The sequence below is a fragment of the Felis catus genome, chromosome E1 (assembly GCF_018350175.1).
Source record: "Felis catus isolate Fca126 chromosome E1, F.catus_Fca126_mat1.0, whole genome shotgun sequence".
Taxonomy (NCBI): Eukaryota; Metazoa; Chordata; class Mammalia; order Carnivora; family Felidae; genus Felis; species Felis catus.
Window position 1 is genome coordinate 5,068,427 of NC_058381.1, and position 14,431 is coordinate 5,082,857.

Sequence of the window (14,431 nt, forward strand, 5' to 3'; positions counted from 1 at the left end):
GGACAAGGCAGGCAGGACATCAAGGACACGGTGAATCTGGTGCGGGGGCCAAGTAGCAGAGGGCCAGGTTGTAAGACCCAGAGAAGCAGAAGAGGCTGGGCCGGGAGGGAGGAAGAAGGACTTAGGAGGCAGAGGGAGGCCACGTGCCCCCTTCCTGTGCTCGCTGTCCTGAGTTCACGGCGACGTCGACAGGCTGACCCCCAGGTCGCCGCCTGCCTCACCCTGGCCCCGCTGATTCATCCCGGAAGGTTCTTTTCCCATATCTCTTTTTGGTCTCAGTGCCGGGCTTGTGGGGAAAGAAAGAGGGGCGTTTGCTCTGTCTGCGACCTCAGCGTCTCAGAGAGGGGCTATCAGCTCCTGGCGGGGGGAGGGGGGGCGGGCGGCGAGGACCCGCGGGGACAGTCTTGGGACTCCGGGTGGGACAGAATGAAAACGCAGGGGACACCGAGAAAGAGCGCACGATTCAACATTACGTCAGTTCCTTTAAGGACTCAGATTAAAACAAAATCTCCCGAACAGAACAGCTGTGGGTGGAAGGGTACAGTCCGCGGAGCAGAGACACGTGGATGCCGGTCCCGTCCTCCGATCCACGGGCACCGGAAGAGTCTCGGTGGAGATGCTTTCCCCCAGAAATGCAGCGCCTGGCCTGGGCCACATTCCAGACCAGCTGCGCAGACGCCCCAGCGTCCCATGCGGCGATGGCCTTTGGCAAAAGCCCCTCAGCATGATGCTGGCATATTCCCTGGTCCATGCCCGTGGGCGGGGATCCCAGTGGTGATGAGTGATGCTCGGGGGATGTTTCCTCATTATTCTTGCTGAGATGCTAGCTTAAGGGGCAGGGCACGTGGGCAAGCATTGCTGGAAACTTCCAGGTGAGTCCAGACCTTGGATACTTCCTAGAGTCATGGCTGCCCCCAGACTCCCAGCAAGACGTACACAACAGTAGCCTCCGCATGGGCCTCTCTACCACAGCTGTGCCCAGACCACGAGCTTTGGGGCGGACGTAGGGAGACACAGGGAGTGTGGATTCCCAGTGAGCGAGCTGAGAGCCCGTCCTGTTTACTCTCACGTAAGAAAGCCTCAGGGGAGGCGAGAGTGATAGTATAGGGCCGCTGTGGAATCTGCATTCAGGCCAGAGAAAGGCGGGTAGATGGTCTGTAAGCCCTGTCACTCGAGGCACTAGAACGACAGTTAAGGACAAAGCACTTGCAGTGCACCCCAGAGGGGACTTGACCGCCTTATGCAGGGGACAGTTCAGCTAGAGGACCTGGCTACGCTGTCTGAATGAGACACATGGTCGTTTTGGGTGAAGCCCCAAAGGCCACAGGCCCCCCAAGTTCTGGCTTCTCAGGTGGGTGGGGCAGAGGTGGCCCCCTGGGACAGGTACCTGCCTCCATGGAGTTTCCCATGATGCAGAAGGAACTAGGTGAGGTTCTGACTCTGCATCTGGAACTACCACAGAGGATGGAAATACTGGAGGCTTGTTGGGGGGGGGGTGGTTGCCACGGTGACAGGGGAGCAGGGGCCCAGAAACCCTAGAGAGGCTGCCCTCCCTTCACACCTCGTTATCCGTGCTCTCCACTGGACCTCTGGCCCGGCCCAGGGCAGCCTCCTGGTCTGTCACCTAAGAGCCTCTGCTCGCCCTAAGCCCCAGATTTGGGGAGCGCTTACCTCACGGTGCTCTCTGCTTGGTGGGCCCCCTGGAAACCCCCTTCCAGTCTGTGGCCTCATCGTGGCCCCTGGAGAGGCTGCACTAAGGCAGAAGGGAAGCAGGTGGGAAGCAGGCCAAGAGGCAGGAAGTTGCCGTGAAGTTGCCTAATTTCGTTACGCTCCCTCCCCTCCCCCGTCCCCCACCTGGACTTTTGCCCCCCAAATTTCCGCCCCCCGCCCCCTTTGCTAGCTCTTATCTTTCCTGTTGTCCTCCATTCCAATGGCACAGTCCGCAATCCCTCCGTCCTCTCCCCTGTCTGGGCGAGATGCCCCCTCTGTGTTCCTGCACCTGCCACGTTTCCCCCATAGTGCGCCCAGCACGGGTGTTGCAGCCGCACCTCGGCCTGGCCATATGTCTCGCTTTGGAACGAAGTTGTCTGGCCGGTTCCCATCCCAGGGCCTGGCCCCAGAGAAGGGCGCCCAGTAAATGTTCGATCCTTCGGTGGCTATAGGCAGGGAGAGCAGACATTGGGATTTTTCTAAAGCAAATCCTCTCTCTCTGGAAACCCACAGACCGTTCAGGTGCGGCGCATGGTCTCTGGTCCTCGATGGAGGTGAAGGACAGAACAATCTTACAGAATCCCTCTGCGGTCTCTGTCTTGCTGTCCTAGAATTGGGGGTGGGGCCGGGTAGACAGGGGGAAAGGGGGAGTCAGGGCAACATGCACTTGTGCTTGGCCAATTGTCAAGTTCACAGGGGAACTAGAAGGTCAAACTGTGGCACCCCCAGTCCAGCCCACACAGCCTCTGATGTAAAAACTCTATAACCCGGAGTTAAATTTCCTCAGCTGGCTGACTCCCAGCGCCTTTTCTGGGGTCGGGGGAGGGGGGACGCGCCTTCTTCCAAAGCGTTTCTCCCTGGCCACCCTTACTGTTCACTCTTCGCCGTGTTTTATACATGTGACTCGTCTCGTCTCTTGAAATGCCAATCAGTATCTTGCCCACAGAGAGAGCTGGGGCTGGTGAACACAGGGAGCCAGACCAGTCTTCTGGCTCTTCTGTGAGGGACCTCTACCAGTCAGTTCGGGTGCAAATGGGCGAATCCAGCTCAGGCACTCAGAGGGACCTCCACCGGTCAGTTTGGGTCCCAGAAGGGTGCAAATGGGCGAATCCAGCTCAGGCACTCAGATGCAGAAACAGGAGGCTCTCCTTGGGGCACGGCCTGGCCGGAGGAATTTCCCAACATGCATAGCGCTCTGCGGAGAGAGTTAGATGGCTGGTACCTGGATGCAGGAGCAGGGAGTGAGCCTTGAAAGGGGATGCCTGCGGCCAGCGTCTAAGGGGAGGCAGGGCAGTTACAGAGAGCCTAAATGAGACACAGCCAGCAGCCCCCTCCGGCCGCACTCGGAGCCCTGAGCTCTTCCCCGCAGGGCCAGGAAGAGGCTTCGCTGGTCTGCTTTATGGCTAGCCCCACCCCCAAGAAGATGGGGACGTTGATGTCCTTGTCAGACCTCCTCCCGGTGGAGGGGGCGGGGCGACAGGGAGAACAGAGCTGTTGGCCGCCATCAGCGATTCAGGAAGAAGGACTTGAGGCTCTGGAAGAAAACGGACTTCTGTCTCTGCTTCTGTTTCTTTTTGATGATGGGCACCCACACCAGCCCGCACACCAGCATCATGAGTCCCAGCGACAGGAAGGCGGGCCCGATCATCTTAAGGACCTTAAGGCTGTTGTTGCCCAGGTGCAGGGTGTAGGCCAGGCAGGTGATGACCACGCCGAAGAGCAGGATGGCGCCCCCCACCGACATGATGACGATGGGTTTACGGTAGATTTCCCAGTTACTCCTGGGGGTGGCGGTCCAGACAGACTCACTTCTGGAGCTGATGCACAGGGAGCTGGCGGTCTGGCTGGGCAGCAGGTCCTTGGATTCCGGAGACTTCTCCTCGACCTCCAGGGCCCTGGGGAGAGCCTCCATTGTCACGGCTCCTCGGGACTGGGCACCCGGTACCCGCAACAGTTAGAAGCAGGGGTGAAGCCAAAGCGGTCCTCGCACGCCCTTCCTGTTCTCAGCATCCGTCTGCAGCCTGGCTCTCAGCGGAGGGCGATGCCTGGCTTTGTGCTAAAGCCAAAAAGAAAGTCAGACGAGATCCACATAAATAAGAAACGACTCCCTGGCGTGCTTTTTGTCTTACTCTTTTTTTTCCTTTTTTTTTTTAAAGAATTTTTTTAATGTTTATCTGTTTTTGAGAGAGAGACAAAGCACAAATGGTGGGTGGGGCAGAGAGAGGGAGACACAGAATCCGAAACAGGCTCCAGGCTCTGAGCTGTCAGCACAGAGCCTGACGCGGGGCTCGAACCCACGAACTGCGAGATCGTGACCTGAGCCGAAGTCGGACGCTTAACCGACTGAGCCTCGCAGGCACCCCTCTCTTGCTCTTAAAACCCCAGACTGTGTATGGACTGGAGAACAGCACGGCCCAGGATTTTATGTGCTTTTTCAGCACTGGACAGTCATGCCCCAGGCTCAGAGTGTGACCTTTCTGATATCTAAATGCCCCCTTTCCCCACCCTCCTCCTGAGTTACATCAAATCAGATTCCTACCTTCCCATTCTTTAGCGGGTAAAGGAGTGGAGTCGATCCCACCACCTGTTTGGATTTCGCATCCAGAACCCGTGTGTGTACCTCTCGGTCACCAGAGCCCTCTCCTCCCCTGGCTGGTCACCTGTGCGGAGCAGTTCTGGAGCTTCCGAGAGGCACCACTTACCTGGAAGGCCAAAGCTTTCCACCAGAGCTATGCTAGCTCAGGGGCCTTGAACGCAGCATTAAAACCTTTCGTTCGAAAAAAAAAAACCCAAAAAACTTTATCAAGTTCGAGTGCCAATGCCTATGTATTTGCAATAAGGCACGAAGATATGAATGGCTGGATTTAGATACTTTTCCTGGTATTTTAGGTACTTTTTGTGTGTGGGAGGAAGGGGAGGCTGGGAGAACCGGGGGGTGGGGAGGGGAGGTCTTCACCGAGTCACCGTCACCGCCTGGATTCCTGTCCTTGACTTGCCTCCAGAGGGTCTGGTGCAGGTTTCGTGCCCTAGAGATGCGACTTCCCCATCGGGGAGCGAGCAAGTCAGAGGACAACTTCCTTTCTGCTTCCTTCCTCCCTCCCTCCCGATGATCCTGAGCATAAATCCACCACTTTTTTGTAATGTTTATTTATTTTGAGAGAGAGAGAAGGAGAGAGAGAGAGGGAGAGAGAGAGAGAATCCCAAGCAGGCTCTGCCCTGTCAGTGCAGGGGTGGGGCTGGATCTCATGACCCGTGAGATCATGACCTGAGCCAAAACCAAGAGTCGGATGCTTAACCGACTGAGCCACCCAGGCGCCCCTAAATCTGCGTTTCTTTACGACACTGCTTGTCTCCGTTCTTCCTGGCAGAGCCCGGAGCCTCCCCACATGAAGTCCAGGCAGAGCTGAGCTCTAGGACCATGTTGGCCACTCTGTCCTCCCAGGTCCCCAGAGCCACAGACTCTCCGTCTGTTCTCTGCAGGGCCCCTGCCTGCCTGGGGTGACTTTCTCCAAGCAGCGCTCTCTCCAGCCCCTGCTCTCCTCCCTCCTTGGATCCACTGTCTTTGGTCCTCAGCTCCCGCCCTTTCCCTCCTCCAGGTGGCCCGAGACTCTTCCTCCAACCTCTTCTTCTGTGTCCTGTTGGATCAGGCCCCAGGTTGGGGTTTACTCTGTGTGAGTGGGGCACCAGAGAGCAATTTCCAACAGCAAAAGGTGTGTTGGGGAAGGTGGGCAGTTCATCCCAGTCACAGTGGGCTCCCCCCACCAAATAGGGTGAGTCAGACCCAAATACGGAGAGGGGTGCATGTCTGGAAGTCATGGTATTGGCCCCTGGGTGAAAGGTAGCTTGGGATAGGGGCCCCTGGGTGGCTCAGTCGGTTGGCTAAGCATCCGACTCTTGATTTTGGTTCGGGTCATGATCTCACAGTTTGTGGGTTCAAGTCCCGCATCGGACTCTGTGCTGGCAGTGCAGAGCCTGCTTGGGATTCTCCCTCCCTCTCTCTCTCTCTGTCTCTCTGTCCTTCCCCCCAATTGCTCTCCATCTCTCTCTCAAAATAAATAAATATAAACTTAAAAAAAAAAAGAGAGAGAAAGGAAAGGCAACTTGGGATAAAGGAGATGGTGTCCAGAGCTTGGAACACTCTAGAACTGCTGCTTCCTCTTTATCAAGGCTCTTCCACAAACAGCAGCATCACTGAGCAAATGGTTTCTCCTCCAACGCTTCCCTCCCAGTGCTCATCTCAAACTTAATCCCTCACCTCCCATCCTCCCTCACCCCTGCAGCAGCTCAGGCCTGAACCACTGGACCTGGTGTTGTCCCCCGCGTCCCCGTCCCCGAACCATAATGCTCCCCCTTCCTACCACAAGCGGTCATAGACCCCTCCCCTTTGCCACGGAGGAAATAAGAGCTGTAAAATTGCCTTGCCTTCAGAATATAGATATTCACGTTCATGTACGCTCATCTAGAGAGAGGCTGTTTGGATCTCTGTGTCCAATGACTTTGAAGAATATGGCGGATGTGCTTTTGTAAGTAAAGGCGCCCAGGTGTTCCCTTCCCCTTGGCTCCTGTGGTCTCTTTGCATAAGCCACGCAGCTGTTTGTAAAGTGATCTTTTCCCCTACGGGCTGGGGGTAAGGAGGGGCATCACAGAGCGTGTTATGAGGTCCTAGCAAGGGGACTTTGTGCCGGTTAGTGCAGCCTGGTTTCTTATGTGGATGTATTGACGTCCCCAGTAGGATTTTCTCTCTGGGTAGTCATTTCCACCGCTTGGCGGTGAAGATCCAGCGCAAAGCGTGCTGCCTTTGGATGCTGGGGGTCCCTCCCTCCCTGCAGTGGGTTGAATTGTCCACCCAGAACCTCAGAATGTGACCTTATTTGGATAAAAGGTCTTTGCAGGTGTAATTAAGGCAAGGGTCTGCAGAGGAGATCATTGTCAAAGAGACCAGTCCAATGACCACGTCCTTCTAAGAGGAAGGAGAGGAAACTTTGACATACGGAGGGAAGCCTTCCTGAAGACGGAGGCAGAGGTCGAAGTGATGCTTCCACAGGCCAAGGACAGCCGAGGATTGCAGCAGTGGCCAGAAGCGAGGAGAGAGGCATGGCATGGCTTCTCCCTCAGAACCTCCGGAAGGAACCAGCTCTGACGTCACCTTGATTTTGTACTCTGACCTCCCGAACCATGAGAGAATAAACTTTCGTTGTTTTAAGTGACTGAGTCTGTGGCAATTTAGTACAGCAACCCCCCACCCAAAACGAACACACCCACCTTTAATGTCCTTGACATCTCAGAGGTGGACCAGGACTGAGGCCCCAAAGTTGGGCTGGCAGAGGAGACAGTGGAAGGAAGGCCGGAGATGCCGGGGCTTCTGGACTCACCAGAGATTTGAATGTGGGGCTCAGCCCTCAGAGCAGCCATCTGAGAAGGGAGGATGGGTCCCTCTAACCTGGAGACCATGTTTGGAGCATCAGGAGGCAGACTTAGTCACACGATTGGGGTTGGGCAGGCTGCAGGCTGGCGCCAAGATGGCTCCCTGGATTGGGACCACACAGCCGCGAGAAGGAAAGAATCACGAACTGACAAGCCCAAGCACGAAGGAACATGCACTTATCTCCAAACACAACACTGACCGAGAGAAGCCAGACACACCTCCGTTTACATAAAACCCCATTTACATAACATGAGATTTCATTTACATAAAATTCAAAATCTGTGCTATTTGCAGTTAGGGATAGTGGTTCCCTTTGGTGAGGGTAGCGGGTGGGGGACACAATGGAAACTTCTGGGGTGCTGTAATGTTCTGATTCTTGGTCTGGCTACCGCGGGTTACATGGGTGTGTCTGTGCTGTATATTCATGATATGACTAGTTTTCTGTGTGCACATTAAATAGCAATAAAATGTTTAAACAGAGATAATTAAAAGGCGTAACTAAGGGCAACATGTTCCCCTTTTTGGATTCTGACTAGAACAGACCCATTATATAAAGACATTTGGGGATAATTTTAAGGAAGTTTGAATTTGGATTGGGTTAGATGACACTAAGAATTAAAAATTTGTATTTGCAGGGCGCCTGGGTGGCTCAGTTGCTTGAGTATCTGACTTCTGTTCAGGTCATGATCTTGCAGTTCGTGAGTTCGAGCCCCGCATCGGGCTTGCTGCTGTCAGCACAGAACCCGCTTCGGATCCTCGGTCCCCCTCTCTCTGCCCCTCCCCCACTTGCACTCTCTCTGTCGCAAAAATAATAAACATAAAAATTAAAACAATTAAAAAATAAAAATTTGTATTTGGTAACGCTATTGTGGACACAAAAGCAAATGTCTTAAATTTTTTTTAATGTTTATTTATTTCTGAGAGAGAGAGACAGCGTGAGTGGGTGAGGGGCAGAGAGAGAGAGAGAGACAGAATCCAAAGCAGTATCTATGCTCTGAGCTGTCCTCACAGAGCCTGACACGGGGCTCGAACTTGTGAACTGCGAGAACATGACCTGAACCAAAGTTGGACACTCAACCCACTGAGCCACCCAGGGCGCCCCCAAAAGCAAATGTCTTAAAGATACGGAGATGCGTCTTGAAACATCATACAGGGGAGAAATGGTATGATGCTGTGATTCACACAAAAACATTAAACTCTGGATGCAATATGACAAAATGCTTAATATTATTAAATCTGGGTGGTGGCTATCTAGAAGTTCATTATAATACTACCTCTCTACTTTTGTGTATGTTTGCAAAAGCTTATGATAATGGGAGTCTGAATATACATATAGACAATGACCAGACCACACATAAAGTCAGAACTCTGACCCACAGTCTGCAGGAATCATCCCAGGAAGCCAACCTGGTATCTGTAAGTCTGACTTTTAGGATGTCAGGCCACGGTCTCTAGCAACTGACCCAGCAAGCTAGACGATAACCAAGGACAAATGCCTTCTGACAACAGGAGCAATTCAACTGGGAAAAGAAAGTCCTTTGGACAAACAGTGTGGACCAACTGATGTTCCAGAGGGAAAAAAATGAAACTCGACCCCACCCCACCGCGTCAACAAAAAAATTAATCTGAGACAGATCACGGGTAGAACCTGAACGTAAAAGCTAAAACTGTAAAGATTCTAGGAGGAAACAGAGGAGAACACCGTTGTGATCTGGAGGCAGGCGAGCGTCCTCAGGGCAGAGCAGGCAATAACCAAGAACGAAATCTTAACCAAGTAAGACCTCATCGTGACTGAAAACTCCTGTTCATTAAAAGCCACTGAGAAGAGGGGCCCCTGGGTGGCTCAGTCGGTTAAGCGTCCGAGTTCAGCTCTGGTCTTGACCTCATGGTTCTAGTTCGATCCCCGCGTCCAGCTCTGTGCTGACAGCTCAGAGCCTGGAGCCTGCTTCCGATTCTGTGTCTCCCTCTCGCTCTGCCCCTCCCCCGCTCAAGCTCTGTCTCTCTCTCAAAAATGAATAAACATTAAAAAATATTTTTAAAAAGTAAATAAAATGGGCAAAATATTTAGACATACCATTACAAAGGGAGGTAAACAGATGGACAAGAACCCCATGAAAAAGCGCTCGCTGCTGATACTCAACAGGGACATGCAAATTAAAACCACCAGGAGATACAGCCACACACTCACTAGAATGGTTAGTATTTAAAACGGTGAACCGGGGAGCAATCAGAGCTCTCTCGTATGCTGATGGCGGGGACATAACATGGCAGGTGCACTTTGGAAAACAGGCTTGGGAGTTTCTTATGAAGTTAAACGCACACCTACCTTATTCCTCCTAGAAGTTCCACCCCCAGCTAATTATTTGTCCAAGAGACATGAAAGCCTATGCCTACCAATGACTTGTGTAAGAATATTACCTTCACCCACAGCGCCCCAACCAGAAACAACCCAACAGCAAAGTGCGTATCCATACAGCGGAATGCCAGGCAATAAAAAGGAACGAACAAGGAAAAGGAACAAAACTTTTGAGACACATGCGGCATGGATGAGTCTCATAGACATGCCGGGTGAAAGAAATCAGATTTATGAAAGAGGACATATGTTGTATATTTCCATTTACAGGACATTCTGGAAGCTTCTAAGAACGAATTGAAGGCGACAAACTCAAAACAGTCATTGTAGGGAAGGGAATTAATTGCAGGAAGGAACTAATGGATTTCCCTGGAGCGAACAGAAATGTTCTGTGCGTGGTGTTGGTGTGAGTTTCGTGGCGGGGAGAGCCCATTTGCCCATGTAGCACACTAAGACCTGTGCGTTTCCGTGTGTGTAAATTGCACCCCACAGATAAAAGGACAATTAAAACCCTAAAAATAATTGGTGGGTCATGGTAGGGAGTAGGTGGAAATACAGCGGAACCGAGAATGGCAGAATGTCGATAAGGGTTGAGGCCGAATGATGGAATGTGGGGATCCAGCAAATGGGCGTGAGCAAGAAATAAGCGGGTGCCTGGTTGGCTCCGTTGGTTGAGCGGCTGACTCTTGATTTCGGCTCAGGTCATGATCTCAGAGTTGTGACTTTGAGCCCCATGTCTGGCTCTGTGCTGGGCTGGATGTAGAGCCTACTTGGGATTCTCTGTCTCTGTTTCTCTGTCTCTCTACCCCACCCCCACTCGTGTGCTCTCTAAATAGAAAGATAGATGGATGGATAGATAGATAGATAGATAGATAGATAGATAGATAAGGTGGATGGATGGATAGATAGATAGATAGATAGATAGATAGATAGATAGATAGATAAAATGGATGGATGGATGGATGGATAAGGTGGATGGACGGATGGATGGATGGATGGATGGATGGATAGATAAGATGGATGGATAGATGGATGGATAGATAGATAAGGTGGATGGATGGATGGATGGATGGATGGATGGATGGGTAGAGAGATAGATAGATAGGGTGAAACATGTTACCCAGGAAAGTGAGAGGTGTGGGCAGAGGCAAAATGACCCCAGAATAGGGTGGAGATGTTATAGGGAGATCTGGAAGGTGAGGGAGTCACTTGGCTCTTACAGGAAAGACTATAACTGATACTGATGAAGAGGAAATCCAGAAAGGTAGAGAAGGTGCTTCTTGGAGAAATTAGGAACTGGGACAGAAAATGCAGGTGATAGAGAGAGAGAGAGAGCTAAGAGTTTGTCCACCTTGTTTCTGGAAAGACACCATCCCTTGAGGGGAAACACAGACTTGCAGTGAGCCAGGGGGCCTTGGATGGAGCAAAGACTGGGTCCGGTGGCCTCAATGATCTTCTCCAGGAGGGAGGGACCCACAGGACCATCCCTTAATCTTGTTAGAGCTGGTCTACTCATCTACCACGTGCTCGTGATGGTGCACTTATTCGGAGACCCCGTCTACATGTGTCATTTCCGCGTGGGGCTGTTGACCTCGTATCCCCCAGGTTGCTATGCAGTGCTCACCAACACCACAATGCTTTGCGACAACTCCCATGTGCTATCCTCTGCTAGATACTAGGAAGCCAGTCTCCCTCCGTGCAGAGGAGCTCAGGGCGTGCGCGTTCCTTCACTCTTCTGCGCATAGTTGCTCGCTCAGTGGTGTCTCTGACAAATGAGGTGAAGAGATGTCTCCAGCGAGAGGGGAGAGAACTGGCTGGAAGATTTGGGCTTTTTCTCACGAGGTCACCTATTCATCCGCCAACGTGCAAATGGTCTGGTGCCGTGTGTGTGTGTGTGTGTGTGTGTGTGTGTGTGTGTGTGTGTGGATTATGCGAGCTGGTGAGAGGCAGTGAGTGTCCCGGATAATAACGACCAAATACTTGTCCTCCAGCAGATTCCCTGAGCGTCTGAAACGTAGGGAATGGAGGTTGGAAGTGAAGTGAGTGAATTAGCGCCCTGGAGGTGAGCAGACAGTGTCTCTACCTTCTTTCGGACTGGGAGCCTTCCGTCCCCTCCCAGATCCCTTCAGGGGCTGGGGCTGGGGCTTTCTTAACTCCCTACGCTCTCCAGCAGGTTCGCTCAGTGCTCGGTGCTTTGCTGAGTCTGGGGACACAGCAGACGCTTGTTAAGTTAAATGATTCAAAAAGCAGGGGAGCTTTGGCAGGAGAAGGAGGAGAGGGTTTTGCGGGCAAGTGGAGCTCACCCTGCGAATTTGCTTGCTTTCCCGTCTCCGGTTGGGACTGTGGGGGCGGGGAAGGTGAGAACTGGCCAGCATCAAGTGCCTAGTCCTGTTTCTTCCACCCGATTGTTGTCAACAACACCCCCTGACCTGAGCGGGGCTGGTAGGGTGGGATTGGCAAAGCGGCGGGGGGGGGGGGGGCGCTGAGGTGGCTGTGAGGGGCCAGGCGGGCATGCTGCCCATGCCCCCACCCCCGCCTCTAATGGACTGGCATCTGTCAATGGTGAGGAAGCTAAGCATCAGAGAGGTTAAGTGGCTTGCCCAAAGTTACTCAGCGGTGAGTAGCGAGCCAGGGTCAGAAGGGGAGTTTGGGAGTCTGGGTGGCTCCAGAGCCTGAGTTCGAGCCTATCCTGCTCCGCCTGGGGACAGTTTCAATGTTCTTTCCAAACCGAGGGAACGGTGAGTGGGGAGGACACTGGGAATGGGGCCCAGGCAGCACACTGAAGTCCAGTGGTGGCTGCACTGGGTGCCGGGTAAGGCCTGGCGGTGCTGGGTAGAGCCATCGAGGAGGCCAGGGGCTGGAGCCGGGGCCCCTGAGCAGGGGCCGGAGCGGCCGGAGAGGACACAGAGTCCCCACCACTGTCACTCAGATGGAGCTAAAACGCCTGGTCCCTTTGCCTCCTGGCTCTCGGGGGCGGGGGGGGGGGGGGGCAGCACTATCCTAATCCCTCCCATTTTACAGATAGGGAAACTAAGGTCCAGAACCGCCTGGCCCCACACCCTGGACCATGCTTTCTCAGAGATGGGAGCCCTGTCTTTCCCCGTCTCCCGTCTTCACTGCCCCCATTCCTGGCTTCCCACCAGCGCCTTCCCGCACATCCTCGCCTCGGCCCTTCGCTGGCCGCGCCCTTCTCTGAATGTGCCAGAACTCGGTCCATAGTGTCACATCGCTAGAGTTCGCCAATAAAATGAGTGGGTGCCAGTACATCTGAATTTCAGATAAAAAAAACAAGTGCTTTTTTTGGGGGGTATAAGAATGTGCGTTATCCCACGTGAGACAGACACCAAAAGTTTCTTTTGTTGTTTATGAGAAATTGGATCTGGGCCGGGCATCCCGCTAAGCGATCTCGGAACCCTCCTAAGGGACCCCGCTGTGCTTGGGCCTGGAGTTGTCTGTCCCTCCCCTGGCAGGAGCTGGGGCTATTCCGGGAAGTGTAAGGACGGAAAGCAGAGCTCGGAGAGAGGCCCCCCCCCACCTTGATGGACGCTGGGGCCAGAGAGCAGGGTCACCCGGTGGGAGAAGAGGGGGAGGGCAGGCCACAAAATACAAGTGGCGGAAATAACACGATTGGTTATTCCTGAGAAAGACCCAAGCGTGGGTCTGTCTGTGACATTCCTGAGACACGGAGGGTCGTGCTCTCTCTCTCCGCCGGAGTCCCCACCAGTGACCCCCTTCTGATGAGGTGAGCGGGGCCCGGCTCCTGGGCTGATAACGTAGAGGCTACAGCAAACGTTTCTGAACGCGCTGCCGCTGTCCCCACGGCTCGGCCACCCATCTGTCACCTGCTCACAGCACTCCTGGGAAGGGAAGTTCCCCAAAGGCCATACTCCACCCAGACAGGGCCATTCACCTCCCTCTTCGTGTCGCCGGGCTAGCATCCAGACCCTGCCCAGTAACGAGGTGGAAAAAAATAGCTCAGGTGATAACGTCTGCTTTCACGGGGAGGATTGGTCCCCGTGGCACACGTTCACCCTGCACGTTCCTGTCCGGGTTTCGCCTTTTGGGACAAAGCCCGCCCCGGCCAGCTTGCTGCACCCTGTCTCCCCGGCACCCACCCTCGGCGCCTGCCGCACCTGCGGCAGGGAGGGACGGGCAGACGCCGAGGTCTGATACCTGGGATGCACGGGAGGACATTCCGGGCGTGAGGTCCCGCCCGTGCACTCTGGGAGCTGAGGGCAGCCTGGCGCTTGGCCGTCTGGCGATTTTGTTCCCGCCTCTGCCCAGGTTTGAGACTGAGGTCCCTGCCCGGCCCTCCCCGCCCCTCCCAGCTGCCAGGGGTAAAGGCTGGATGCTGTACATCTAGCTGTCTGCACAACAGCTTCTGCTCTCCCAGGTGCATAGCAGGGCGCCCCCTCCTCTCCTGCCACCACTCTCCCTGGGCGGTCCCCCCAGCCTGCCGGTGGCCGCTTCCCCCCACCCCCCGTCCCCAGGCACAGCCCCCGTCTCCTTTACCCCTCATTCACATCGGCCTTCCCAATTCCAGTTCCAAGACTGAACACGCTCTAAAGCACAGTGAAAAATCATCTCGTTTCTCCGGGGAAACGGAAGGGCAGAGGGGACCAGTCCCCTCCTTACTTACTGTCCTCAGGGTCCCAGGAGAGGACGGTGAACCTGGGAATCAGAGGCAGCTTGCACGGTGGGGGAGGCACCCGGCAATGAGTTTCTGTTCAAGTTGTTCATCCCAGCCCTGGAGAAAGCCTCCCCGGCCCCCTCCAGGAGCTGGTGAGCAGTGAATCCCAGCCACTGAGCAGGCTCCAGTGGGGATGAGCTCACCAGGATATGGGCTAATGGGTTAACCCTTGGCGGGCTGCTGGCACAGGCAACGTCCGGTGGCTTTGTCTCCTCTCTGCTCAGCCACTATTAGACGAATCTTGTGCAAAATT

General features: G+C 54.1%; 2 protein-coding genes and 1 long non-coding RNA gene across 4 annotated transcripts in view; 2 read left to right on the plus strand and 1 right to left on the minus strand.

The window, feature by feature from the left end:
• Positions 1-14,431, plus strand: part of ADPRM (ADP-ribose/CDP-alcohol diphosphatase, manganese dependent) — a 578,681-nt gene that overhangs the window by 392,685 nt on the left and 171,565 nt on the right. The gene's annotated exons all lie outside the window — the stretch shown is intronic.
• PIRT (phosphoinositide interacting regulator of transient receptor potential channels) lies at positions 1,898-14,279 on the minus strand. The gene is made up of 2 exons (XM_006939842.5): positions 14,128-14,279; positions 1,898-3,766 (listed from the first exon to the last, which is right to left on the minus strand). The coding sequence occupies exon 2, from the start codon at positions 3,620-3,622 to the stop codon at positions 3,215-3,217; it is 408 nt and encodes a 135-aa protein (XP_006939904.2). The 5' UTR covers positions 3,623-3,766; positions 14,128-14,279; the 3' UTR covers positions 1,898-3,214.
• Positions 5,718-6,917, plus strand: LOC123382119. The gene is made up of 2 exons (XR_006590026.1): positions 5,718-6,233; positions 6,593-6,917. It is a non-coding gene; the product is annotated as an uncharacterized LOC123382119 (long non-coding RNA).